This window comes from Mytilus galloprovincialis, chromosome 3 (assembly GCF_965363235.1).
Source record: "Mytilus galloprovincialis chromosome 3, xbMytGall1.hap1.1, whole genome shotgun sequence".
NCBI lineage: Eukaryota > Metazoa > Mollusca > Bivalvia > Mytilida > Mytilidae > Mytilus > Mytilus galloprovincialis.
In genome coordinates this window covers 37,154,960-37,181,595 of record NC_134840.1, presented here as the reverse complement: position 1 = coordinate 37,181,595, position 26,636 = coordinate 37,154,960, and the positions used below count along the sequence as shown (strand labels likewise).

At 32.0% G+C, this 26,636-nt stretch overlaps 1 protein-coding gene and 1 long non-coding RNA gene across 2 annotated transcripts; one reads left to right on the top strand and one right to left on the bottom strand.

Annotated features, from left to right (window-relative positions):
* Window positions 1–966: 966 nt before the first annotated feature.
* LOC143066250 (uncharacterized) lies at window positions 967–15,780 on the bottom strand. The gene is made up of 6 exons (XM_076239241.1): window positions 15,768–15,780; window positions 8,918–9,190; window positions 7,116–7,439; window positions 3,662–3,949; window positions 2,534–2,728; window positions 967–1,418 (listed from the first exon to the last, which is right to left on the bottom strand). Exons 1-6 carry the CDS (start codon window positions 15,778–15,780, stop codon window positions 1,132–1,134), a joined length of 1,380 nt encoding a protein of 459 aa, XP_076095356.1. The 3' UTR covers window positions 967–1,131.
* An 8,093-nt stretch (window positions 15,781–23,873) lies between these two features.
* LOC143066405 (uncharacterized) lies at window positions 23,874–26,636 on the top strand. The gene is made up of 3 exons (XR_012975600.1): window positions 23,874–23,979; window positions 24,934–25,044; window positions 26,550–26,636. It is a non-coding gene; the product is annotated as an uncharacterized LOC143066405 (long non-coding RNA).

The window sequence follows — 26,636 nt, the reverse complement described above, 5'->3', positions numbered from 1 at the left end:
CAAAAAGGGGGGGGGGTTGAACCAGTGGCTAGCTAAACCTTGCGCTTTTATAGCAATGTTAAATACAACAATAAAATTACATGACAGGACTACAGTACAAATAAAGGCAAGAACATTCCGGAAAAAGAGAAATACACAAATAAACCTTACAATAAGTCATTTCGGCATGCTAATAATTATCAAAGGTATCATGCTTATTATTTAATACGTGCGTTTTGTCTACATAAGACCAACCAGTGACGCTCAGATCAAAAGAGTAAAGAAAGGACGAAATATTACAATGCTCAATTTTCACTTTCTCTTTAAGATTAAGGATATTCGTTCACAACGCATATTTGTGTACTCCGATTTTGATTTTTCAAAAGAACTAAAAAAAAAAAGGATAAAATTGCAATAACAAAAAAAAAAAAAAATGAAATCCAAGAAAGACAAACAACATCATGGCCGAATAAAAAAGGACAAATTGCGACAACCAATAGCCGACGAAACATCATATAGAAAACGAAAGACAAAGCAAGATAAACTCCATAAAACGATGTTATTTATGGGTTTAATGAGTGACACATCCGTCGTCATTGGTGAATGACAGTCAACCAAGTAATGACAGTGAGCGTCCGTAAAATTTACTTTCCAGTAAATAATTTACTTATCACGAATATCCCTTGGTTTGAATATGCAGGTACTTCTGAAAGGTATTGCTATATATAATAGTTTATAATGTTCAGAATAGGAAACGGGAAATGAAGAGACAAAATTTTGCAAAACAGGACTCCTCAAACAAATGTTTTACAAATTTATTTAGCAACAACCACAAACTGAACCAATCTTTGTTATAATAATCTTGTTTAATTTTCAAATAGACTGTCCGTAAATAGGCAGACGTATTGGGATTGATTGATGAATATAAGAGTCATAACAATTTCAAAACTTGATTAAAATCATTTTTTTAATATAATATGATATATTCTAAGAACAATTTAAAATGTGCTATTCCTCTTACTGATCTCGATGCCTCTTTAACTTTTCATATTGTTAACGTACATATCAATATATAATATTCAAAAATAGATAAACCTTTCATAATTGAGTCGGAGAAGACAAACAGTCAACGGACTTAATTTTACAACAGATCTAATTACGCTTTATACAGCTGTATCGTATCTTGAAATATTTAGTTGTTCCCATACAAGGATCTTTGGCTGGTGCATAAATACTGCATGCTTGTTTTCCATTACAACTCTTTTTAACATCAGGAAGAATATTTACTGGACCACATGATGTTGTTCCTATGTTTCCCATTGGACATGTTCTCACACTATTTCTTCCATATGTTGCTTGTTTCACATCGATGACTGCGTTCTTCGTTTTGTCACATTTTAACGTGGGGTCGTCGTCTATGCATATATGAATATTCATCACTACAAAAACAATGCCATAAATATAATTTGTAGCTAAAAGGTCAATGGATCCTGTTTAACTAAACTAAGGTGAAGGCATAATTTTGGGATGAAGGTGTCATCAACACTTGAAAGCCGAGAATTTTTTTATGATCAAATAAACTGAACTGAAAATTTAAAAAAAAACTGTTTGTATCGGTACTAAATTAAAGCTACAGTAGATTATCAATGTTCATTCCATAGCAACTAATTATGAAGAGACAAACTTCGTTGACAAACTTAAGCTGAGGAAAACGCATATATACCTCAAAAGGAGCGAGACTCCGTTAGTCGACGGGGTAACCGTCTTTTGCTTTGCATGCATAACTTGTCACTCTCAATCAAAAAGTCGTATACGGGTAAAGAACACAACCCGTAAAATAACAGACTTAAATGGTATTTTAAGATAGAATACAACGATAACACATCCCTAGCCTGGTAGGGAGTTGAGACACACGCAACACGTCGTGTCTATTAAACAACTCGTGATGGTGATCACACAACTAATATAGGGTCGATTTCAGCCGACTTTTTTTTATGTATACCCCATGTAAACGATGTACGTAAAGTGTGAACATTTCTAATGTGCAGATTAATGGAATACTGTTGCATCAACACATTCACCAATTAATTAATGGGCTTTAAAACAAAAAAGTCAGCTCTATTCATTAACATTTATTTAAAATCTTCAACTGGATTTTTTTTTTCGATAAGTATAAATGTAAGCTATATTTTACAATTTTCTAATGAATTTCAACTTGAAGAGTCTATGGATACAAAATTTCATAACATTCTAAACTTACAAATTCTTAAGCCTTATTTTTCATTCCTGTCGATAATAGAAAAGCACAATAAAGGTTACACAGAGTTATACTCAATCTTAAATGATTTTGACCCTTCAAATAATTGAGTTTTCATAATCGGATAAAGGAGAAGAAAATATGCTCATATTTTATATCAATTATTGTCCAATTGTTACCTGTACACGCTGGTAATAGTGCATATACTTGTAGTGACGCGTTAAATACCTGACCATAGTAAGCGTACTTTTTTCTAACTGGTACCTTGTTAATTAATTTAATTAATACAGTTTTTACCGTCTTCATCGTCCTCTGCGGGTATATTTGACGGTTGCTGTGGTTGTTGTGGAGGTACTGGCGGTTGTGTTGTTGTTGTTGAGAAGCAATTGTCTTCGTCACTACCATCTGAACATTCCCTTTTGCCGTTACATTTGAATGAATCTGGTTTACACGTTCTATCTGACCTGCATTCAAATTGAGAACGGGAACATCCTAATCAAAAAATGTTTTAAGTGTTGATTAATGCAATAAACCTTAAAAGATTTCATGATAATATCAATCACGAAACTATAAACAAGTTTTATCCCTCCATTTTCTCCTGAAAAATACCGTACCAAGTCAGGAAAGTAGCAGTTAAAAATACCGTACCAAGTCAGGAAAGTAGCATTTAAAAATACCATACCAAGTCAGGAAAGTAGCAGTTAAAAATACCGTACCAAGTCAGGAAAGTAGCCGTTGTTTTTCACTTATTCTGTGGATTGATGACCGTCTCATGTTGTCAGTTTTTATTGATGACCATCTCATGTTGTCAGTTTTTATTGGTGACCGTCTCATGTTGTCAGTTTTTATTGGTGACCGTCTCATGTTGTCAGTTTTTATTGGTGACCGTCTCATGTTGTCAGTTTTTATTGACTTCCATTTTTTAATTTTCTTTCGAGTTCTCTATTTGTGTAAAACTTTTTAATAAACACACAAATTTGTATTTGGAGCCTTTATTGGTCAGCATTGATCAGTTACTGTTCTTTATAAATTCTCAAAAGTTTGTTCAAATGGAAAAATAAATGCGTATGTTCACAAGGTTCTGCAGCTTTGTAGAAAATTGATACCGTTAATGCTATTTGATCTAACATGCTTTTCGTTTATGACATTTGTATCAAAACAAGATTAAAAAAAAAGAAGAGAAAATGAGTTTAAGCTAAGACCATCTGTAGAGTAGTTAGCTAAACAGTTTCATGTGTTGTCCTTCAAAGTTTAACATGTGTATGTCTAACATATTAGAATGAACTATCGATATCAGTCATCAAACTAGTTACAAAAAACGGGAAATTTCATCTCTGAACAAACTTTAAGCTACAAGTTTTAATACTTAGACACCAAGAAAAGTGACATTACGACAAAATAAATATGTTTTTATTACTACATTACCTATCTTACACTTATATGTTATCTTCAAATATTTTGATTTATCGTGACAGAGGTCAACTAAACCAAAACTTGCAGGCTTAATAGGACATATATGTGTATCGTCACATTGTCTTCTAAGTTTGGATAATACAGATTCACATGTTGCTGTGTTTCCTTTTGTGCATGTTCCTAGATTAGTTTTCCCGTGCATAACCCTCACCACCTCGATTACTCTACCATACTTCTTATAACATCGCAGTTTAAAGTCTGGAGTCTTGCAAAATGTAAGCATTTTCCAACGAGGCTGGTCTGCAACATCAAACAAAATTAGATAAAAAAAATTATGACCAAAGGTATTCACTCAAAATACTTGTGTCATAGTTTAAATTTAGTTTTAAGTTAATAAAAACATCCATTACGATTAACAGATGTTCCTATTATCTATTTGCATTTAGTTTTGATGTCATTTTGGATAGTTGATCCCACAAAGTATCAATTTCCCGATGATAAATACTCTTTGCATTAAATTAGCTTTGATAACTTGAAATATTAATGGGGGAACGGAATTCATTTTCAATTTCAATTCCATCTTTGCAAAGTGGACAAATTTTCTGTTTTAAAGGCGTTCAAGTATACCTACCAACTTCTGATAGTAAGTTGCTAGATCTATAACTAATTATTATCTTACCATTTTACAGTGACTTGACTGTTAGTGTTGCTCTCCACCAATTGCAACTTATTCAAAATTCTGACCAAATTGCACTTAGTTTTATAAAATCAAATTGTTCAACTGGTCAGAGATTTGCACTAACTGCTGTAGAAAACCACAGCCAAGTCCTGAAAGTGCTAGGTGATAAAATAAAACATACTTACCATCCTATAAGACTTTAACTCCACTTCAATGATGACGTGACAAAATCCGCCCATCAGTTTGTATAGGTATATTATAGTCATTTCCATGCTGAAGGAACTGTTATTATTTTGAATTGCTATAAAAATGTCCAAACTAAGCTTTCAGCATGGGAATGACTATAATATACCTATACAAACTGATAAACTAATTTTGTCACAACATAATTAAAGTGGAGTTATAGTCTTATAGGATTGTAAGTATGTTTTATTTTGTCACCTTGCACTTTCACATTTTGACTGAACAATTTGTTCAATATTCTGACCAGTTGAACAATTTGGTTTAATAAAACAAATTGTTACTTGGTCAAAATTTTGAATGAGTTGCAATTGGTGGAGAGCAACACTTACAGTCAAGTCACTGTAAAAAATAAACACTTGTTGAGGTCCAGTTGGAGATATTTTTCTAATTCGAAATTATTCTTAACTTTGCGATACTTTCTTACTCACTATTATGACTATCTTTTTAAGGGTCACAAATGAGCTCGTTTTCAGTTAACAGCCTTTATCGATAATTTAAATAAAATTGAGAATGGAAATGGGGAATGTGCCAAAGAGACAACAACCCGACCATAGAGCAGACAACAGCAGAAGGTCACCAACAGGTCTTAAATGCAACGAGAAACTCTCGCACCAGGAGGCGTCCTTCAGCTGGCCACTAAACAAATATATACTGGTTCAGTGATAATGAAAACCATACTAAACTCCAAATTGTACACAAGAAACTAAAAGTTAAAATAATACAAGACGAACAAAGGCCAGAGGCTTCTGACTTGGGACAGGCGCAAAAATGCGACGGGGTTAAACATGTTTGTGAGATCTCAACCCTCCCCCTATACCTCTAGCCAATGCAGAAAAGTAAACGCATAACAATACGCACATTAAAATTCAGTTCAAGAGAAGTCCGAGTCTGATGTCAGAAGATGTAACCAAAGAAAATAAACAAAATGACAATAATACACAAATAACATCAGACTACTAGCAGTTAACTGACATGCCAGCTCCGGACCTCAATTAAACTGATTGAAAAATTATGTCTTCATCATATGAATATCAGGCACAATCCTCCCCGTGAGGGGTTTAGTATCATACCATCATAACATATATGAGAAGAACATAACCCCTGTTATGCCAACAACTGGTTTATTAATAATAATTGTGTTTAGTTCCGATGCAAAGACCCTATAAGTGAATCAATATTAACGCCAAAATATGCAATCTTTAATGACCTGACAACAGTATCGTAACTATATTCCTTCTTAATGCGTCTATTTAAAGGTTTTGTTAGCTTCTGAGGTGAATACTGACATTTTTGTGCTTTATAAAGAATATTTCCATAAAATATTGGATGTGAAATACCTGAACGTATAAGAAGTCTGCATGTTGAGCTATATTTACGAATGATGTCCTTATACCGATGATAAAATTTAGTAAATGTTTTGACTAGTTTGTGATATCGAAAATCCTGGTGTAATAATTTTTCAGTAATACATAAATTTCTCTCGTTAAAATCTAAAACATTGTTACATACACGAGAGAATCGTACAAGTTGAGATATATAAACACCGTAAAATGGTGACAAGGGAACGTCACCATCTAAAAATGGATAATTAACGATAGGAAATGAGAAATCATCTCTTTTATCATAAATTTTAGTATTAAGCTTTCCGTTAATGATATATATATCAAGATTTATAAGAAAGGGCAGTGGTCATTGTTAGTATTAGCTTTATTTAAAATAAGTTCAACAGGATAAATTTCTTTAGTATACATACTGAAGTCGTCATTATTGAGAGCTAACATATCATCCAAATATCTAAAAGTATTATTAAATTTGTGTATCAGATGTTGTTTCGATGGGTCTTTGCTGATTTTTGTCATAAATTGTAACTCATAGCAATACAAAAACAGGTCCGCAACAAGTGGTGCACAGTTAGTCCCCATTGGAATTCCGATAACCTGACGATATACGGAATCTCCAAAGCGAACAAAAATGTTATCTAGTAAAAATCCAAGGGCAAATATAGTATCAAAGCATGTCCAATTGACATAGTTTTTTTGTTTATTGCTACTAAAAAATGACCTAAAAGAGTTTGAACATATATATTCACATTCTGACTTTTTAAATGCCCATTTAATTAGGTGTGTGAATCAATGTTGAAGAAAAACAACATATTCTAATACCGTATCATAGACCCCGTACATTGATCCTTTTTAGATGATATAATTTTCGGCGCTTTAAACGGATAATTATGGTATTATACCGCTTGTAATAATTTTGTTATATTGCTGTATAAAAGTAAATATCATGATCTCTTAACAAACTAAATCAGGCCGTTAGTTTTCTCGTTTGAATTGTTTTACACTGTAGTTTCGGGGCCTTTTAAAGCTGACTATGCGGAATGGGCTTTGCTCATTGTTGAAGGCCGTACAGTGACCTATAGTTGTTTAATTTCTGTGTTATTTGGTCTCTTGTAGAGAGTTGTCTAATTGGCAATCATACCACATCTTCTTTTTTTTATATTATATGTGGTCACTGATGTAAATTATCGACACATAACCATACCTTTATTTGCTATTACTGGTGATGATGCTGGTTTTATCGAAACGCATTTATATTGCAGCTCTAAATACTTTGTAATTCCCGGGCAAGGATTTCCAAACATATTACCGCCTGCCGACAACGAGCATTCTCTTTTACCATTACACAATGTTCTTAACTTCTGCTGAACGCCAGAGGCACTGCATTTTGTATTTCCGACATTACCGATGAAACATGTGACTTTATTACTTCGTCCGAAAAATCCTTTAGTAATCTGTATCTGCTGGTTTTGAGGACATATAAGTTTTGCTTGATAATTCTGACAGATAACTAAACTTGTAGGATAATCTGAAAAAAAAATATCTTATCATTTTATAATTGAATATAACAATTAAATATGAAAAAAATCTGTACTTTGCATAATTAATATATTTCATGGTTTTATATGTACCACTTTAAGAAGATACAATTGGTAAATATTTCCAACGGTTAACGATTTATTGCTAATTTTTGGTATTCTTGTCTTTTCTCTTGAGAATGTGCTTTGTCTATACGCCTCTTAGTTTTTCTTTGTTAACTATTTGTTTGATTTTATAGTTAGGAAGGTTATAATACAATGTTGACTACTGTTCCCCTATTTTTGACATTTTTACCTTTTATGTCTATTTGTTTTCTTCACACATCGTTGTCAATATAATGAAATTTCATGCGACTGTCATACAATTGAGAGGTTTGGCAAGCTATAAACCCAGGTTCAATCCACCATTTTCCGCATAAGAAAAAATGCCTATCCCTAGTCAGGAATATGACAGTTGTTGTCCATCATTTGGCCAAACTTTTAGGAATTTTGGTCCTCAATGCTCTTCAATTTTGTACTTTATTTGGCCCTTTTAAACTTTTTTGGATTCGAGCGTCACTGATGAGTCTTTTGTAGACGAAACTCTCGTCTGGCGTATATACAAAATTTAGTCCTGGTATCTATGATGAGTTTATTTCGTTTGATGTGTTTGAGCTTTTAATTTTGTCAGTTGATTAGGGACTTTCAGTGTAAAAGTTTCCTAGGATTTCGGTATTTTTGTTATTTTACTTTTGATCAATGAATAATGAATATATATTGTGCTAAGTTGAATCAGATTTTCAACCTGCTAACTCAATAGGTAACAGGTAACAATATAACAAATTACCTCACATGGACGTTTTGTTTTACTTTTCTTCTTATTGCAGTTTTTTTTTATACAATTGATCACATTTTGTTTATGGCAGTAAAATATTAAAAGAGGAACGGCAGTCTATTTGTGTTTTTTTGCAATTCATAAAACATTTTCTTATTTTTTTATTTTATTTGAACTTTCCTACTCTCTATTTATTGTACGAATAAGGGGCTGATTGTGTTTAACTTGCAATTATAAATACGACATAAGTAGATCTGTAATTTATCAAAACATCGTGTGGTTATACATTATACAATGTTTTGAGCCTTAGAGTGACAAGCTGAGTAAGCCATCTTATATATGTACTGACAAGACTACGGTCTACATGAAGACATGCCCACCTTCCCGGATTCAATATTCTAACGCAGAGCCGACCAGTCTCTATTTTTAATCCTAAAATGGCTATTGATTAATACAAAAGTAGAAAAAAAGCTATTTCGAACCTAAGTCTCCATTTTTGGATCAAATCTCTCCACGACTGCTTAACACTACTTAAATCAAACAGAAAAGTTATTTTGTCATAATAGGTATACATCTAGCATAAAAAAAATATATAGTAGCTGAAATCCACGAGTAAGCATAGTTATCTTTGCATTTTCTATAAACTCGACAAACCTTTGCATCTGTACGTAACACTCAGGTAATTTGCCGTATTAGTGCACTCAGTTCCAAAAGTTGAACTTTTTGCTTCAAGATAACAACTTTGCCTTCGGAAACATTTTTGTGTGACAGCTGATTTAGCTCCTGATTCACAACTTTCGCTTTTCCGTCCTGCCTTCAGACATGTAGTACCATCTCTACGACCGTAGAAGGCGTTGACTATAACGATCTCTCTGCCATTACAATCTATGGTGGATTTCTCATTTTCACAAATGACTTTCGTCACATCTGAATTATAAATGAATAATTTGTAAATATTATTCTGATTTATTTTGTCGAAAAAAAAAGTAAAATCACAAAATATACTGAACTCCGGGGAAAATTCAAATCGGAAAGTCCCTAATCAAATGGCAAAATCAAATGATAAAACATATCAAACGAATTGACAACAAAGGTCATACTAAGCATCAGAACCTTGCAGGGTACAGAGATCTGACACAGGGAAACTCAGAGATATAAAATCCAACCATGACTTCAAATTAGAGCTGAAAAACCTCTTTCATCTTCTAGGAAAATCTTTTATGTTACAACATGGAAGAAAGTCAAACAGTAGATGAACAGAAAATGGTTGTTGATATAAAAATTCAAACTATGTGAAATTTTGTCTAATCGTTAACAAACAGAATGTACTAATTGACTTTTTTATATTACAAAATCTTTTAAAAATTGCTCCATATCTTGATATTAATTGATGGAATATTTCCGGGATAGAATGCATGTTGAAAAATACAACTTTCATCTGTTTCTTATTGTAAACTTTCCGAATAAAAACGTTCTTATTTGGCTACATTATGGTCGGGATTATAACCTTTAATTTTCGTTGTAAGAGTAACTTTGGATATTCCTTGCTTGTCATGGTGTTATCGTTATTATTTAATATACTTTTTGTGTAGATAACAAGTGGACGTGGTCCGGTACTTATACATCCCGACACAAAAAAGACACAATGAACAGATCTGAGAGTACTCGCAGTTATCTGACAGATAGTTCAAAGCCACTAACATCTATTAAAAAAAATCATGCAACTAAGACTAAAGATTCAACGGAATCTCAAACGTCTGCTCGCCAAAGTCATCCCATTTTGCGCAGCTATAGCCTTCACGGAAGAATTTGCCATTAATCTTAATATCATGCCAGTTGTCATGACTGGTAATGACTGACATTATATGCACCAAGAATTTTAGGGCTGTAATGTAGGTCATTTATACACACCAAAAGTGTACAAAAAACTTGTGTCATGTTTCTGTATACTAAATTATTATGAAATTGAGCTATTTCCTTCAAAAAACATGTACAAATATGTAGAAAAAATGTACATACGTTATCATTAAGATAAGATAAGATTAAATATGTAAACAACCCCTGAACTACAATGTTATATGGAATCTTCCATAATGTAAACCCCTAAAATACAATGTTGTATGGAATCGTCCATAGCAGGCGAAAGACATAGGATTCACAATACACGGTTTCCCCTGATAATGCCAGTTGTCATGACTGGTCATGACTAACATTGGATGCACCAAGAATTTCAGGGCTGTAATGTAGGTCATTTATACACACCAAAAGTGTACAAAAATCTTGTGTCATGTTTCTGTATACTAAATTATTATGAAATTGAGCTGTTTCCTTCAAGAAACATATACAAATATGTAGAAAAAATGTACATACGTTATCATTAAGATAAGATACGACTAAATATGTAAACAACCCCTAAAATACAATGTTGTATGGAATCGTCCATAGCAGGCGAAAGACATAGGATTCGCGAATACACTAACCCGAATATTCCAGTTGTTATATTACGCTCCCTATTGATCACTACATTAACGAAAGGTGGAGAGAATCGGAGACGGTAAGGGCTTGAATTATTCGAGTTACGAATACACGGTTTCCGCTGTTAATGCCAGTTGTCATGACTGACATTAGATGAAATAAATATAGATATGTCTATAAACAGCTGATAAAGTCTATTTAATAATTTAACTTTTTTGTTGGTTGAGATGTGTCGATTGTGCAGCACATGTGTCCCTTCGCGGCCTTCAGTTTAGATTATAGACTAGAGAAGAGACTAAATGCGTACAAACCTGATGTCAAATGAAGATGTAGGAAATGTTATAACGTCAATCCTTTAAATTATGAAAAACAAACATATAGTATCGAATTCATAACAGTGTGGCTATGGACATTGATTGGCGCACTTTAATATCCCATTGACTGGGACAGATTAGGTGAACGTTCGTCTATAACGCCCATTGCTCACGACGTCCTTAATATAAACATTTAAACCGTGGGGTCACCAAAGGTTCTCAACGCCTATATAAAATAATTCGAAATACTAATCAGGAATTTGTGTTTTGATTTATATTGATTAATTAAACGTCCTTTACTTGTGTTTTTGTTATGTTTCGACAATCAATTTTCATAATAAGATATCGCAAAGCCATGTTCTTTCAGAAAAAAGAATGACTTACTGAATGCATGTATTGATTGATTATCTTTTTTCGGATTTAACCATTGCGATTGTCGAGTTATGTAATCTTTTAACTTTTATCTGGTCTAATTTTATTTTAGAACGAATGCATAATCCACTTTCAAAAGTTGTGCAAATACGAAACATAAAGACAAAATATACTTCTGCCCTGTCTTTTTCGCACTTGAAAGTTATTGGATAGTAAGAAAGCTATTTGGATTAAACCTTGTGAAATTTGCATGCATTTACGTTATTGTATTGGCAAAATGTATCATTTGGTGTATATAGGAAACTTAAACCGTTCTGCTATACTGCTACTATACTTGTGAAAAACACTTGGCAACAGAAACGCATTCATCTTATCTATATAAAAAAATCGACCCAATTTACATAGAAATGGACGTCTTCGTGCATTTGTGATCGCAAATAAAATATGTTCCGGACCTTATGAGTATTTGGACCATACGTGTATGGTTGGACCATATTAGTATACCCTTATGGTCATGATATATGCGTATGGTCCAAATACTCATATGGTCCGGAACACATACATGATATTCTGTGCGTTGACTTGTCGGTCGTCTATTAATTTTTTTCTTTTGTTGATGGATTTGACGTCTTTCTGTGAGTGATTATTTGTTCATGACTTAAAACTTACTTGCAAATAATTTAAAAACAAGACTTGATTTATAAAAATGTCCAAACAAACCATGATTTTTTTTTAAACATACATCACATCCATTGCAAAAGGCTAAAATTCGCCAGGTCTTTAATTTCAACTAAGTGAGTTGACTAAATTAATGTTGCGGACCATTTTCCAATTTCCATGCGGTATCCCTATTTTTTTTCTCGCTCATCTTTTATGTTTGTTTTTTTCATCCCAAGACCTCTTGGAGCTTTCATTCTATAAAGTGTGTATTTTGCTAATGGTCGAAGGCCATACGGGGACCTATAGCTTGATAACGCCTGTTGGTCCCTGGAAAGAATGTGTCTGATTGCCTATCACACTTCATATTCTTATTTTAACATGCAGTTATATCTATGATAAGAATGAAAATTGAATTGTCATGGAGACAAAAACCCAACCAAAGAGCAAAAAAAAAAAAAAGAAAAAAAAAAAGCCCAAGGCAACATGTAGATCTTTCGTATCAAGGGAATTACTATAAATATATTTATTTCAGGTTAATAGTATTAGGCCATACTCAAGTTATAAAATAGATCTTGTCGTCAACTTTTGCAACCAGCTTCTATGTTTCTATAATGCACTGTTCATCTTTTTTGGGCTTCGACTTTTCCATTGGACAGACAATTTTGTTTTCGACTGTTTTAAAAAGATGCATTTTTTTACAAAATCATACAAGTAAGGAGTCTCTGGCCTTTGGTAGTGTTGTATGTTAATTAATGTTTGTTTATTTATTTGTTTAGGAAATAAGTATGACGTACATTTTCACTGAACTAGGACACTTTTTATAATAGTTTTTCGATATCGATCGGGCAAAAATAATCACGAATATAATGCCTACCCATGTTAAAACTACAATAAAGTATAGTTTGCATCAATTATTTCTTGAACCTACCATTTTTTTTGTCTGTGTTGGATTTGTGTGGCATTGAAAAAAACGGGTATAAACTACACAGTGCAGCTTCCAACAAGAATACAAGATTTATTGATTTTCAAAATGCGACCAAAATTAAAAATTTGCTCGAAGCGGAAAAAATTCAACAGTTTGATTTTCATTGAAATAAAATAATTGTTATGATTTACACACCGTTACTTTTTCCAATATAAATATTCGAACTATTTTGTTTGTTGTTTCCTTTATAAATTTACATCATTTTTAAAAAGACCACGCGTCTTCGATATTTAGAAGACTATAAAAGCGATGTTCATTATCTTTCTTCTGCTGTAAGTTTAATTTAGTTATTTTGTGTCATAATTGCCATCTCGTATGTTTTAAATTTGAATAAAGAAGATTCAGGTTGTCTTATACGTCAATGATACACACAAAAAAAAAAACGATAACAAATAAAATAAGGTGCAACATTCATTCTCCATGAAAAGAATACATCACATGGATGTAATTTTTGTAAGAAAAATACCAATTTCGTGAGAAGTTGTGTGTTGGACTTGAAGAGCCAAGGCAAACTGTTAATATCATCGATTTATGGTATATAAAAAAAAAACAAAGCCCACATGGTTAGCATTGAATAAATAGAAGGCCACTCTTAAATGATCACAACGTAGAAGTTTTTGTTCTCTTAATCAATAAGATATTTTCTGAAATAACGCGGGTCCCTATTAACTTAAAAGTTTTTTTGTTTTTTTTTACCATGAATAAACTTTTTTTTTTATTATTATTTATTGATATCAGCTCTGGACATTAATATTCTTAAAAGTGAAACTGTTGTAAGTGATGGTATAACAATTATTTAAAATAAATTCCTTAAATGATATGTGAAAAGAAAGTTTCATTTTATGTATCAAAATGTGTAACAAATGATTATTTAAATCCCCACTTGAAGGCCTCCGATAGACTGAGTGAGCATAAAATCATCGCCCACGACAAACAAGTTAAAGGTAAACTTTTCAGTACAATAACAAAAACGTTTTACTGTCGACCACACTGTTATGAATTTCGTTCTATGACAATTTTTCACATAAAATAGATTGTAAAATTTTCCAAATGAACGTCCAAAAAAATTGCGTCTCAATAGAAGATTTCCCGCGCAAATGTCATGGGATATACCAAAACGACTTTTAGGTGTGTTGTCATTAACATTCTGGTCAATGAACACAGTTAGATAATATATATCAATATGTTAACTATATTTATATTGGTTTTCAGAAAAGTGACTTTATCAGAAAAAAAAATTGTGGCAAACAACGGTAAATAGCATATATCATCTTGACATGACATATGAAAACCCCTTAAGCATAATGGTGTGTGTATGGAATAGGTCATGGAATTGTCCAAACCAATACAGGTGAAATACGTAGATTGATAATTGTGGACACAGCAGGAAGATTAGATATAAGATCCTCATGAGCCCGTTGTAAAAAGTAAAAAACTGTAAAAAAATCAAAATTTGCTGAAATTTGCTCGATTTACCTTGAAGTGAAGACAATAAAAATTTGCGTGTATAGAGTGAACCCCTATATAATATAGAATGAAATTCAAAACAGTGTGGCTGTGGCCATTGATTGACACATTAAATTCATCCATTGACTGGGACAATTTAGGTGAACGTTTGTATGTAACGACCACTGCTCACTATGTACTTTTTAAAGACACTTAAACTATGGGGTCACCAAAGGTTCTCAACACCTTAATAAAGTAATTCGAAAAATTAATCAAAAATAACACGATGTTTTGATTTATATCAATTATATAAATCAAAACATAAAGGTTATTCCTGATTAATTTTTCGAATTATTTTATAATTAAAGGCGTTAAGAAAACTTTGGTGACCCCACAGTTTAAATGTCTATCGTAGGTACGTCGTGAACAGTGGTCGTTACAGACAAACGTTCACGTAAATTGTCCCAGTTAATGAATGAATTTTATGTGTCAATCAATGGCCACAGCCACACTGTTTTGAATTTCATTCTAATACTGTGTTCTTGACGACTTCCTATCGCGATGATCGATAGAAATGATATTTTATTATTTAGGTATGTAATAATTCTAGCGTTACTGTTTAAAACAGAACTGAGTGTCCAACTTCATCCTGCTGCTACCTGCCTTTCTTTTTTCAAGCTATCACATTCTTTATAGATTAATACTTTTAGAGACAAAATGATTTAACTGGTATCTTTGAAAGCTAAAAAAAAAACACAAAAAAAAAAAACCAGCTGAAATAATTGGGTTTCCAAAATGACCACATATATTACTATAGTTTTCGTTGAAGCACCTACTAAACTGTAAGAAAATAAAATGCGACCAGACTCATCTTATAACCAAAATCAGTCGAGAGTTGCGATATTTCTATTTTGATAAATTATAAGAATCTAAATACCTTTATTACAAAAAACTAATAACAATAACTGATTTCAAAAGACAATCACTAGACATGGTGATAACCCTCGTGAAATTACATAAAAGTATTTCAAATTATGAAATTTGTTTGCCGTTCTATCTGTGCAATTGTTCTAAATGTCTGCTTCTTTATCAAATTTATTCAGCATTGAAATAACTTTATTAGGTATGAGAATAAAAACAAGATTTCACCAGCGATGCTAAAAGCAGAATATTTGAAAGTCAATGATTATGTTATATTTCCTATTTTGCAAATTGATATATTATTACTAAGATAATTGATAATTACACTGACCTTGGCTTGCCATTATCATTGTTTGTAGAAGAAAAATACAAACTATCTCAAATCTGTAATCCATGGTGGTGAATTGCGATCGATTTTACACTATAAGAGAGGAATTAAAATCAAATATCAACCCGTCATATTATGTTCCATTTTTTTTCAGTATTTAATTTAATAAGAGGAAGTGTAACATGCACGTAATAGCTATGGTAATCTGGTAAAACATGTTGCAAATATGATTGTATATATAATATATATTTTACATACAATTGTAAAAATATTTGATGAGATTACCCCTTGCATGTAAAATTAAGTCATTTTTTATTCATATATAACATATTAAGATTAGTTTTGATAAGGTTGGAAAAAGTGTTGCACCATGTACGCTAAGAGTTAAAAGTACATTTCAATTAAGCCAAGGCAGAAAAACTTTCCTTAAAACTTCTGTCATTGATTGACATTTTTTTTTAACATGGAATGCTGCATTTAACACGAATCAATCAACTACATTACAAACTCCGTAGAGCTTTTAAACGAATACAAAAGCTAAAGCACAACACCATATGTCCTGTTGAACCATTCCAAATTGAAATTATAAAATAAAGAAACAAATTATAATAAAAACAAAAAACACCATAGAACATCATAAACTACTTCCAAACAAAGTCTAAGAGAGTATGTATTGCCGAAATGTACCCATAGGACCTTACGTTAAAGACATCAAATGTCTAGATGTTATTTGCGTTGAACTAAATGTCAGTAGTTGTGAATACTTTCAGTGCTGAAATTAGTGTGTTTCTGTTGTGTGGATGTTTAAGTACCCACCCACGTTCATTCTGTGTTTTTGTTAAGATGTATTTTTATTTGTACCCATCTGATGAGTTAAGCCTTTTTCAACTTATATTTACAGTTTGTTCTTATGTTGTACTGTTAAACCATTGTCTCAGACTAGTTGGGGAGGGTTGACGTCTTCAGACGAGTTTAACCGCCGCCACGTTCTATATGTGCCTGTCACAAGTCAGAAGTCTTTAATTGAGTGGTTGTTGCTTGCTGCTCTTCATCGTGTATTTGTTCAATGTTTTGTATTGTTTGTTCATGTTTTGTAATATGGTACCAATGTCCCAGGTACATGTAAGAGGGAGGGTTTGGTGTCATAGCACTAAGTTTAACCCCGTCACATCGTCCCATTATGTATGTGCCTGTCCCAAATCAGGAGCTCTAAATTCTGTGGTTGTCGTTTATTGCTTTTTAATATATTTGTTTTTTCGTTCTTTTTTGTTTTATAAATGTTGTTAGTTTTCTTGTTTGAATTTTATTGCATTTCTCAGTTCAGGACCTTTTATATAGCTGGCTATGCGGTATTTGCTTGGTTGATTGTTGAAGGCTGTACGGTGATCTATACATGTAAGTGTTAATTTATGTGTCATTTGGTTTCTTGTGGAATTGTGTACTTGACAATCGTACACCATCTTCTTTTCTTTATATGCTGTACATTAATGTTTGTTTATTCTATTAATTTACTAAACACACTTGTAATTAACATAACCTTAAGTTGATAGTTATTTTATTGGCAATCATACTACATCTTATTTTTATAAAACAGTTTTAAGAATATCAAGGTGAATATCAAATACTATTTAAAGAATCATAATATGTTCAACATGCAGAAGTAATCATATTTACACGAATGCGTTATTGGTTATCAAATATTTATGATTATTAATGTTAATATTTGTTATTATTAAGGGTTATACAACTGTGTTCATAATATAACGATGCGAATTCTACATTTGGGATTTTTTTCATTTCTTATTTTAAGCCAATTAGAATATTTGACAGGTAGGAATGACAGTAACTTAATGAAGTTTTTAATTGCCTTATTCCGAGAGGAGAAAATGGGAAAATATATTTGAAATTAGGAGAAAATGATATTAATGCTAAATATATGAATAATGTAGCAAATATTTAAAACAAAATTGTTTTAGAAGTAAGTACATCTTGTGTCAATCATGAAATTTTTAAAAGAGATTTGGTTGTTGTCCGTGTTTCACATGCAATTTATATGCGCTTTGAATATAATTATAATGGAAAATCGGGGTGTCCGATACCAGGAACCGCAAATGATTACACGTACTTTTTTTTATCATTGTATATACTTCTTTTTATCAAAAGTGCGTGTTTATGTTGATATTAAAGGTGTACATATGTGTTTTGTAGAGAATTGACATTCTCCTCTTTCAGCAAAAACTCGCACTATTTGCAACACCAATAGAATTGTTTGCCGAAAGGAAAAAATCATAAGAGTTACAGAAGCAACCTTTGGTCGGTTTGGAAAAAGGAAAAAGCGCAAAAAGAAGAGATCGTGTGGAACTAAAAATAATGTTCTGAGTAAAGTTAAAGAAATTTGTGACAAGAATACATCGTGTTTATTAGACACATCTAGCCCCGTATTTATAAAACCATGTCCTGGATCATCTGTGTGCTTACGTGTTACATGGAAATGTCAAAAGAAAAAAGGTGAATAACGTTTTAAAAAAAAATATTTAACATATCAGTTTGTAGTTACTCTCTTTTAGATATTGAAACAAATTCCAGAAAAAGAGAACAAAGTTGAGAAAATCTTACCTACCTTACTTAATCATTTCAAAGAATTGTTGCTTCGTCGGGTACTCTGACGGTCAATAGTTTGGACAAAAACAAGCCAAATATGTATGGTATTATCTCAAATAGCAAGCAGATAAAACTGTAGTTTGGTGGTAAAATGTGGTTTCAATGCTTTTATTTCATTTATTTCAAACTAAATGTAATTGAAATTGCACATTTTACAATTTTTACACCAGAGTGCCTGGGTAATAACTAGTGATAGCATGTTTTGTAGTATGTATATCAGGCTAGATGTTTTGGGTTAAAATCAAATGTATCTTCTTTAGTAAACTGTATGTCAGACGACATGCTTTAGATTAAAACGAGTGGTATCTGGTTTTAAAAAGGTGTGCCAGGTGACACTTATTGGAATAAAGTCTAGACATATGCCTATTGTAGAATCCGTTATGCTTATCTCTAGGTATCTGTAACGGATACCTGAAATAACATTTTCGTCATACTTATCACACACGCTATCCTTATGCTTGCTGTTACCAGTGTAAACAATAGAATATAAATGTTCAAGAAGTTGTGAGTAGTAGATGCTTGACATAGCGGTCAAGAGTATGTATCAATTAATTACGACAGTCATAGTGACTGTAGAAATAATGAGAGAAGGATAGGTTGTTTACTATGCTATAGCACGTTTTCGCTTTTGTTTAGCAATTCTGTTATTAAAATTGCTGTTGCTTGAAAAGGTTTGTAATTGCGGCTTTAAATGTAAAGTTTCTTTTTGTATGCTTTAAGATGAAAACAATTGAAGGTCTTTCCACGCGAAAAGATCTATTTTGATACAAAAATATTAAAATTCGGTTAAAAGTGTCAGGTCCAGCGTCATATGATAGCTAACAGTGTTTTAAAAAATAAATAAACTTTTTTTGAAACAAGAATAGAACACACGAAAAAAAAAATGGCGGAAGATAATTAAAAATAAACAAAATGAAACGAATAGGTCATTCCACGGAAAAAGTGGAAACACCTAATAATAGTATGTTGCTGTAAATTGTTCACATCCGTTAGTAACAGTGCATACAACAATAATCACTAATATCTAAAATAAATTGCATTTCGCCTTCTATTATGCTTCATATCTTGCACTTTAAATGATATACAAGAATAAACCCCATTATTTTTAATATTGCAAAAGGTTTACTAATGGGCCGGCGGCGATATTTTAACTTTTTTACAGGATCAACTGAAGTAACTTTTTTCATATTTATTTAAAGGATGCACCTTAATTATTCAAACTTGTAATCAAATCATGCATTCAAAATTAAATCTTTAAATGAAAGTAATGCTTATTTTTGAATGTTGAGTATAGTGAAACTTCCTGAAACATTTTATACAAGTATGTTAACAGCCGTTTAATTTAATTATTTCATACAACACCACATCTTTATAAAATCATTATAAGTCTCCGACAGAGATTACATGTTGGTTATTTTTATGTAAATGCCGTCTGTAAAACTTAACTCAATCCTATTCTGAAAACATGAAACAAGCTATTAAGATTGTAATATTAATGATATTGGGTGGTAGCTCTGTGGACCACATCGAAGGTACGTAAAATAAAATAACTAAACCTTACGCAGAGGAGGTCACAAAAATGTATTATAACCTTTTCTTCATGAAACGCCAAAATGCGTGTCTTACTATCCAACTAAATTAAAGATATTATAAGCAAGCAGTCAATGTATTCTAACTTAATTTAGATTTGTTTCCAAAGAAAATTGTTTTTTACGCATTTGATTATTTTTCTTTTGATATGAGATAACAGTTTAACGAACTATGTGTTTATAGTGGACATGCTTATGTCCTGTATTTCTGAGAGATATTACACCTTCCCATCATGTTAATCTAATTTTCTTGGTTTAAAACTTTGTCTCGTAGCGTCGCGATTCTGACAAATCGATTCAATCACCGCTGTTTACATTAATTTGGTGTCGTAAAATAATATTTTGTTTCAGGAGGATTTAGGCCTATAATAATATGTCAAGGTGAAGAAAGAACAATACAGTGCAAAGATTATACTGTTATAAAAATAACTTCAGCAACTTTCGGTAGGAGATCTTTAACCATATGCCCACAATTTGGCGTATGGAAACAAAACTGTGGTAAACATAACAATGTGCTTAAAAAAGTTAAGATGCAATGTGATAGAACAAATGCTTGTTCTTTGAGGGCATCGATCAAAGACTATGCTCATCCATGCCAACGCATCCCTGTTTATTTGAATATTCGGTACAACTGCATCAGTGGTGAGTTTAAATCTATACAATGGATGTTAGTTTATTGTAGATTACTAGTACATTTATTTTTGTTTACTCGACGGTTCCCGGTGGCCAATGTACATTGGCTGTATATCTGTATTATATCTACATAAAATACATTTTCCCACCATTTATTTAGGGGAGGCGCGCACCGCGTGTATCCTTTCTCAATTCGCGTCTGTAATACAGGCGCGAATTGTAAATATATCTGTTTTTCGTTTATTGTTTATCATAGATCAGGACGTTTGATTTTCTTTGCTTGTTTCACCCTTTACAATGTTATGGCCTTTAAGAAATGACTATACGGTTTGAGTTTTTCTAATTGTTTGTGTCATGTAATGACCTATAATTGCTTAAGTCTATATGAAATTTGAACTCTTAGTTGCCTCATTGACAATCATTTTAAATCTTTTAAAATCATCCTATATTGTAAAAAGCACATGTACCACCTTTGAATATGTCAATTTTTTACCTATGTTGTAAGATCTAACAGTTACACATGGCGGTTCGAAAGGCACTCTGGTTTCCTGAAAATCTTGAAATAATACACTATGTAGTACACCTACCGTAAACATGTCATTGATATTTCTGGACAAGTGGACTTAAAATTTTGCCAACATATTTGTCTTTCAGCATAGCAGTTTCAGTTATGCACATTTAAAGCCTGCTTTAAGTAAACAGCAACGTTGTGTCAACGAACGGCTATTTGTTTTAGCTGATTTTGGTGGTGTGACACCATAAAGCCGTCTAATATAGGAACATTTTATCGATTTGTTTTTACCTTTAGAATGGGAAATATCAACATTTATGGAATATATTTTGGTCGTTTGCTAAGACCAGATTTATATTGTATTTGACTGTAACAATGAACTTTCTTTAATTTGTTAGGTTGTCCTCGCGAAACTTTCAAATGTACGAAGAGGAGTAAAAAGTGTTTACCAAATTCTATAAAGTGTGATGGCAAAAGTGACTGTCGAAATGGTAGTGATGAACGAAAATGTAAGTTATCATCTAATCTTTTTAAATAACCCTTTATTTGCGCACAACAATGTGAGCAGAACGAGCGAGTTCAACGGCATTTACTGTGCACATCAAAATAGCAAAATTCCATGCAGAATAAGAGGAAGTAACTTGACTGCAATCTGACTATCAAAATGAATTTGAAGAAATCGTAATGATTTGAAATATTTATAATCAGGAGTAACTGGTTAATGTTACGTTGATTTTTTTCTTAAACTATAATATTATGATTACATATTATATATAGAGAAAAAAGTAAAACAGCAAAAATATAGAAATACAGAAGGAAATTTCAAATCGGGAAGTCCCTTATCAAATAATTTACAAACTCAAAAGCTCAAACACATCAAACGAATGAAATACAACTGTCATATTCCCGTCACAGAACCCGTATATTGTTAAAGTCAGTATATGTCTCTCATAATATATTTTAGTTATTTTTGTCTATAGATTGTTGTAAACTGATATCTCCCTTTATACATATTAACAAGAATGCAATTATTAACAATTTCAAAGAATGCTCGCAGTTACTTAAAGCAAACTCAAAGTACCTAAAATTTGATATAATCATGTCGTACTACATTGCAAACTACCTAACATTCTGATATACCCCCATGCCATATGACAAATTGTGATATAGGTGGCGATAATTCATAATACATTCCAATATTTATGTCGTGAATAATCACGGAGAGCAACAGTGTTAGCTTGCTACAAACTATGAATTTCGAATCATTCCCCGGGTTACCCCCAAATGTCTGGTGTAGTGTGTAAAAAGAAACAATATAATATTCTTTTATGAATTAATCTATATAGTCATTGAGAAAGAATTTAAGCAGAATGCCTAAACTTGTTAGCTATTACAAAAACATAACGAAATACTCTGAGTGTGAAATAAAATAGTTTTTTATGTATAAGATTGTAGTCAAATAAGTGAGAGAAACAAACGTACTTTTTTCTGATTTACACACACAAAATTTTGTCTGTTTAATCAAGGTGGATGCAATTCCAACCAGTTTCAATGTGCTACCAATAAGAAGTGTATATCTAAGTATTTACGCTGCAATCAGATACCAGATTGTCCCGATGAAAGTGACGAGAAAAACTGTAAGTTATAAAAAGTGATTGACGTTTTATGTTATATAGGAACCGCTATGGCTTCTTAGTGTATTTGATGAATTCCTGTAAACATTTTAAAATTAAGAATTAAGGAAAATAGGACAGTAACCAATAGAAATATTAACACAAATAAAATCCTATATGCTCCTCCGATAACTTATTTCTAATAAAATGTTCATGAACACCATCTTAATTTCAAGATCAACGACAATGAAGCAAATCGTACGGAAAAACTTTTTTACCTGAGTTTTAACATTGGACCTTCTAAGTAAAGCAAAATTAAAAAAAAAATGCAAAGTTTACTTTAATTTTACCACTATGCAAATTTCTCCCCACAGTTTTTGAACATTTAATTTAAAGGTGAATGCCAAACAGACGAGTTCCGTTGTAAAACCAGCACGACATGCATACCCGAATCACAGAAGTGTAATGGGAAAAATGATTGTGCAGATGGTAGCGATGAGATAGACTGTAAGTTTCCATTTAACCATATTGATACGCTATAAAGAATGGTTATTTGGCATAATTGTGAGGACTATATTCATTTATCACAAGAACCTTGAACATATCTTACAGGGTCGACAGAACAATTTTTCGCGATATACATTTCATGTCTCTTTCTAGACTGGATGAGCGATATAAAGTGAATATGATAAGACACAATCGATATTTGATTTCACAAATTAATAGGGTGCTGAAATATATCAAAGTCTTTTAGAGTTTAGAATAATCATCATTACATTTGGTGTTTACAGTAATGAAACGAAAATTTTTAAAACGTCGTTCGGTATTGAGATATATCTGGACAAATGAAACCAAATTCGAAATGAGAGAACGTGTTTAAATTTTTGATACAAACGTATCGAACTATTGTTTCATGCCTTTTAAGACAACTTAACTTGAAATGGGTAGACAGTAAATTCACGGGTGTCCATGATACCTTATCTATTCTTGAAGTACTATCTTGTGATACTTGTCTATGATCAATTAGTTAAACGTAGATCAATGCATGATATTTAAATAACAACATAAGCCAATGAGAAATACTTTAATGGATTTAGGTGGTTGCAGATCCAATGAGTTTCAATGTGCAACGAGTAAAAGATGCATATCAGAATCATTAAAATGTAATCAGCAAGAGAACTGTGATGATGGAAGTGATGAAAAAAATTGTAAGTCAGTAACGGGTTTAAGACTATTCGAAAATTTGTAATTATAAGCAACCAAATCATATGCATTTCTTGTCCCTATGTTGTTAAGACCATATAGAAATCTGTCTAGCAGGAATAGTGAATAATAATCAAATGTTTGAAGGTGAATTTCAAGCAGATGAGTCCCGCTGCGTTTGCAAACAAAATGCAGAACGATTGTAGACAACATTGCCCAATCCCAGATCATATGGATATCGTTCGAGGTAAACACCTAAATATTTCATACAACAACGACTGTTTCAAATAAAAAATTGGTTCCAAAAAGCACAACTTCTACAGGAAACCTTGATCTATAAAAAATTTTGCTATTTTTTTTATGTTCCTTTTGATCATATCGCTAGTAACGTATTTATGTATATATTTTTGAATATTTGGCATTGAGAGTCCAATATTTAGAACTATAATCCAGACAAAAAGCGTTTCGGACACATGCAATGTATAAAGTTTATATATATATTTGATATCAACCGTAATGAAATTGATATTTCATAACTCAAAACATAAAATTCTAGTTATTTAAATATTAGATTTCCACAAGATGTTTAAAACATTCTTTACTCTTTTTTTTGTAAAATGGCTCGTTGAGTGAAATAATACAAAAAATGAGTTGGCATAATTTACCTTTTTGTAATTATTAACTGTTCCTGTTACGTCACAAACACGCGTATAGGATGCTCTATTTTTTCCTCGATTATTCTTTATTAAGCTATTGCATATGACATTGCAAAAATCAGAAGGGACAAAACTCCCAGCAGAGTAGAAAAAGTAGTTCATAATAACTTAAAAGTCATCATTTTTAATGAGGTTGTAAAAGTTATCGAGTCCTTCGTCCGAATGTTCTTTTATCCAGTCATCTTTCCATCCAATTTGTATTCGACTGTTCAAAGCGTTTTAAAAACACTTCGTGCATTTTAGGTGGTTGTGATTCAAGTGAGTTTCAATGCAATACCAGTAGAAAATGCATACCTGCAACGTCAGAGTGTAATCGTAAACTAGACTGCCAGGATGGAAGTGATGAACAAAATTGTAAGACAATACATGTTTACGTGAAAAATTTATGTAAAATATAATATATGAAAGATCATAACAAATCAATACGAACTCCAAGGCAAATTCTATAAGGAGAAGTCCATAGAAACTGACATAATCAAACTCTATTAATCAATAGATCAAATGAAAAACAACTGTCATATTCCTGAAAGAAACAAATTATTAGGTTCTCTTAACGTATTTAAAGTACATTTATTTTATCTTTTTGAATTTGCTTTGCATTTTCTAATGGTCCATCAGAGTTAAAAAAAATCCATCACTATTGCTTCATAAGTGTAAGTTTTGTTTTTAACAACCATAACGTGTTTAAGACATCTAAATTAAAAAACAAATATTCTAAATTATGGCGACTACAGTTTTTCAATGTTCAAATCGACTAAGAAGTAACAAACCAAGGCAACAAACAAAAATCGAGGAAATCGCCTAAATTTCAATAGGAGCAAGGCGGTATACGTCGACAGGACAAGTCTCTCATGCTATCCAGCTTAAATAAATGAATACATTTTTGATCTATTAAAAATTCTTGACAGTTACAACCACAACCAATTTACACAAGTAGTGGCATAAAAATAACTCTTTATTTAATTGAAAGTTCGAAACGTTTTCTTGTTTTTTCCTTCATCAAGAATGCTGAAAACCAAAACAAAATATATGTGGACATCAAGAGGAATTAAAAGCAACGGTAGTTTTCCGAGTTTTAAATATATCAAATTCAAAGAATTGAGGGGAGCTAATATTCCAAAGCCTTTTGATATATACATTCCCCCCCCCCCCCCCCCCCCAGATCGCACCTTTTACCCTTATATTCTACGTCCTCAATTTTTAAACCCCTATATCTAATATTTTCACTGTTACTACAATGTCCAAAAAGTAAAGTACCAAAAAATACCGAAATCAAAAAAAAAGTTTAAATCGGAAATTCCCTTAGCTAATGGCTAAATCAAAAGCTCAAACAATCAAACGATCGAAAACAACTGTTATTTTTCTGACTTCTAAATAACAGGTATTTAATTGTGTAGAAAATGATGGAAAAAACTTTGTGTTATAATTAGCTAAACCTCTCACTCGTATGACAGTCGAATGCAATTTCGTTATATCGACAACAATGTTCGAAAAAAACCCCTAAAAAGACATTATAGCTAAACTTATCAACATAGGGATACAGCAGTCAATATTGTATTATAATCTTATAAACTACACAAACAAAACAACAAATAGTATAAACTCTCCTTCAGACTTTATGTTTATTTCCTCAATTTTATGTATAATCAGAGTGCAAATATTTATCAAAGGTACCAGGATTATAATTTAGTACGCCAGACGCGAGTTTCGTCTATGTAAGTTAAATGAGAATTCTGGCTCTAGATATTAAGATAGAAGACATATTTTCAAATAAAAGGAGACGGTACTAACAAGAGTATATTATTCAAGTATTATTGAAAACCGCAATTAATGAAAAAATAATGTTGTCTATATTGAAGGCAACTGTGAGGTGGACGAGTTCCGATGTACGACCAGTACACTATGCATACCTTCATCACAGAAATGTAACGGTAAAAGAGATTGTA

What these genes read in the sequence shown, in the direction of transcription:
- LOC143066250 (XM_076239241.1), bottom strand. An exon ending in AACATATAAGTGTAAGATAG is followed by an intron (nt 2,729 to 3,661) that starts GTAATGTAGTAA and finishes TTTTTTGATTAG; the next exon opens with GATGTTCCCGTTCTCAATTT. An exon ending in CGCAGAGGACGATGAAGACG is followed by an intron (nt 1,419 to 2,533) that starts GTAAAAACTGTA and finishes TTGTTTTTGTAG; the next exon opens with TGATGAATATTCATATATGC.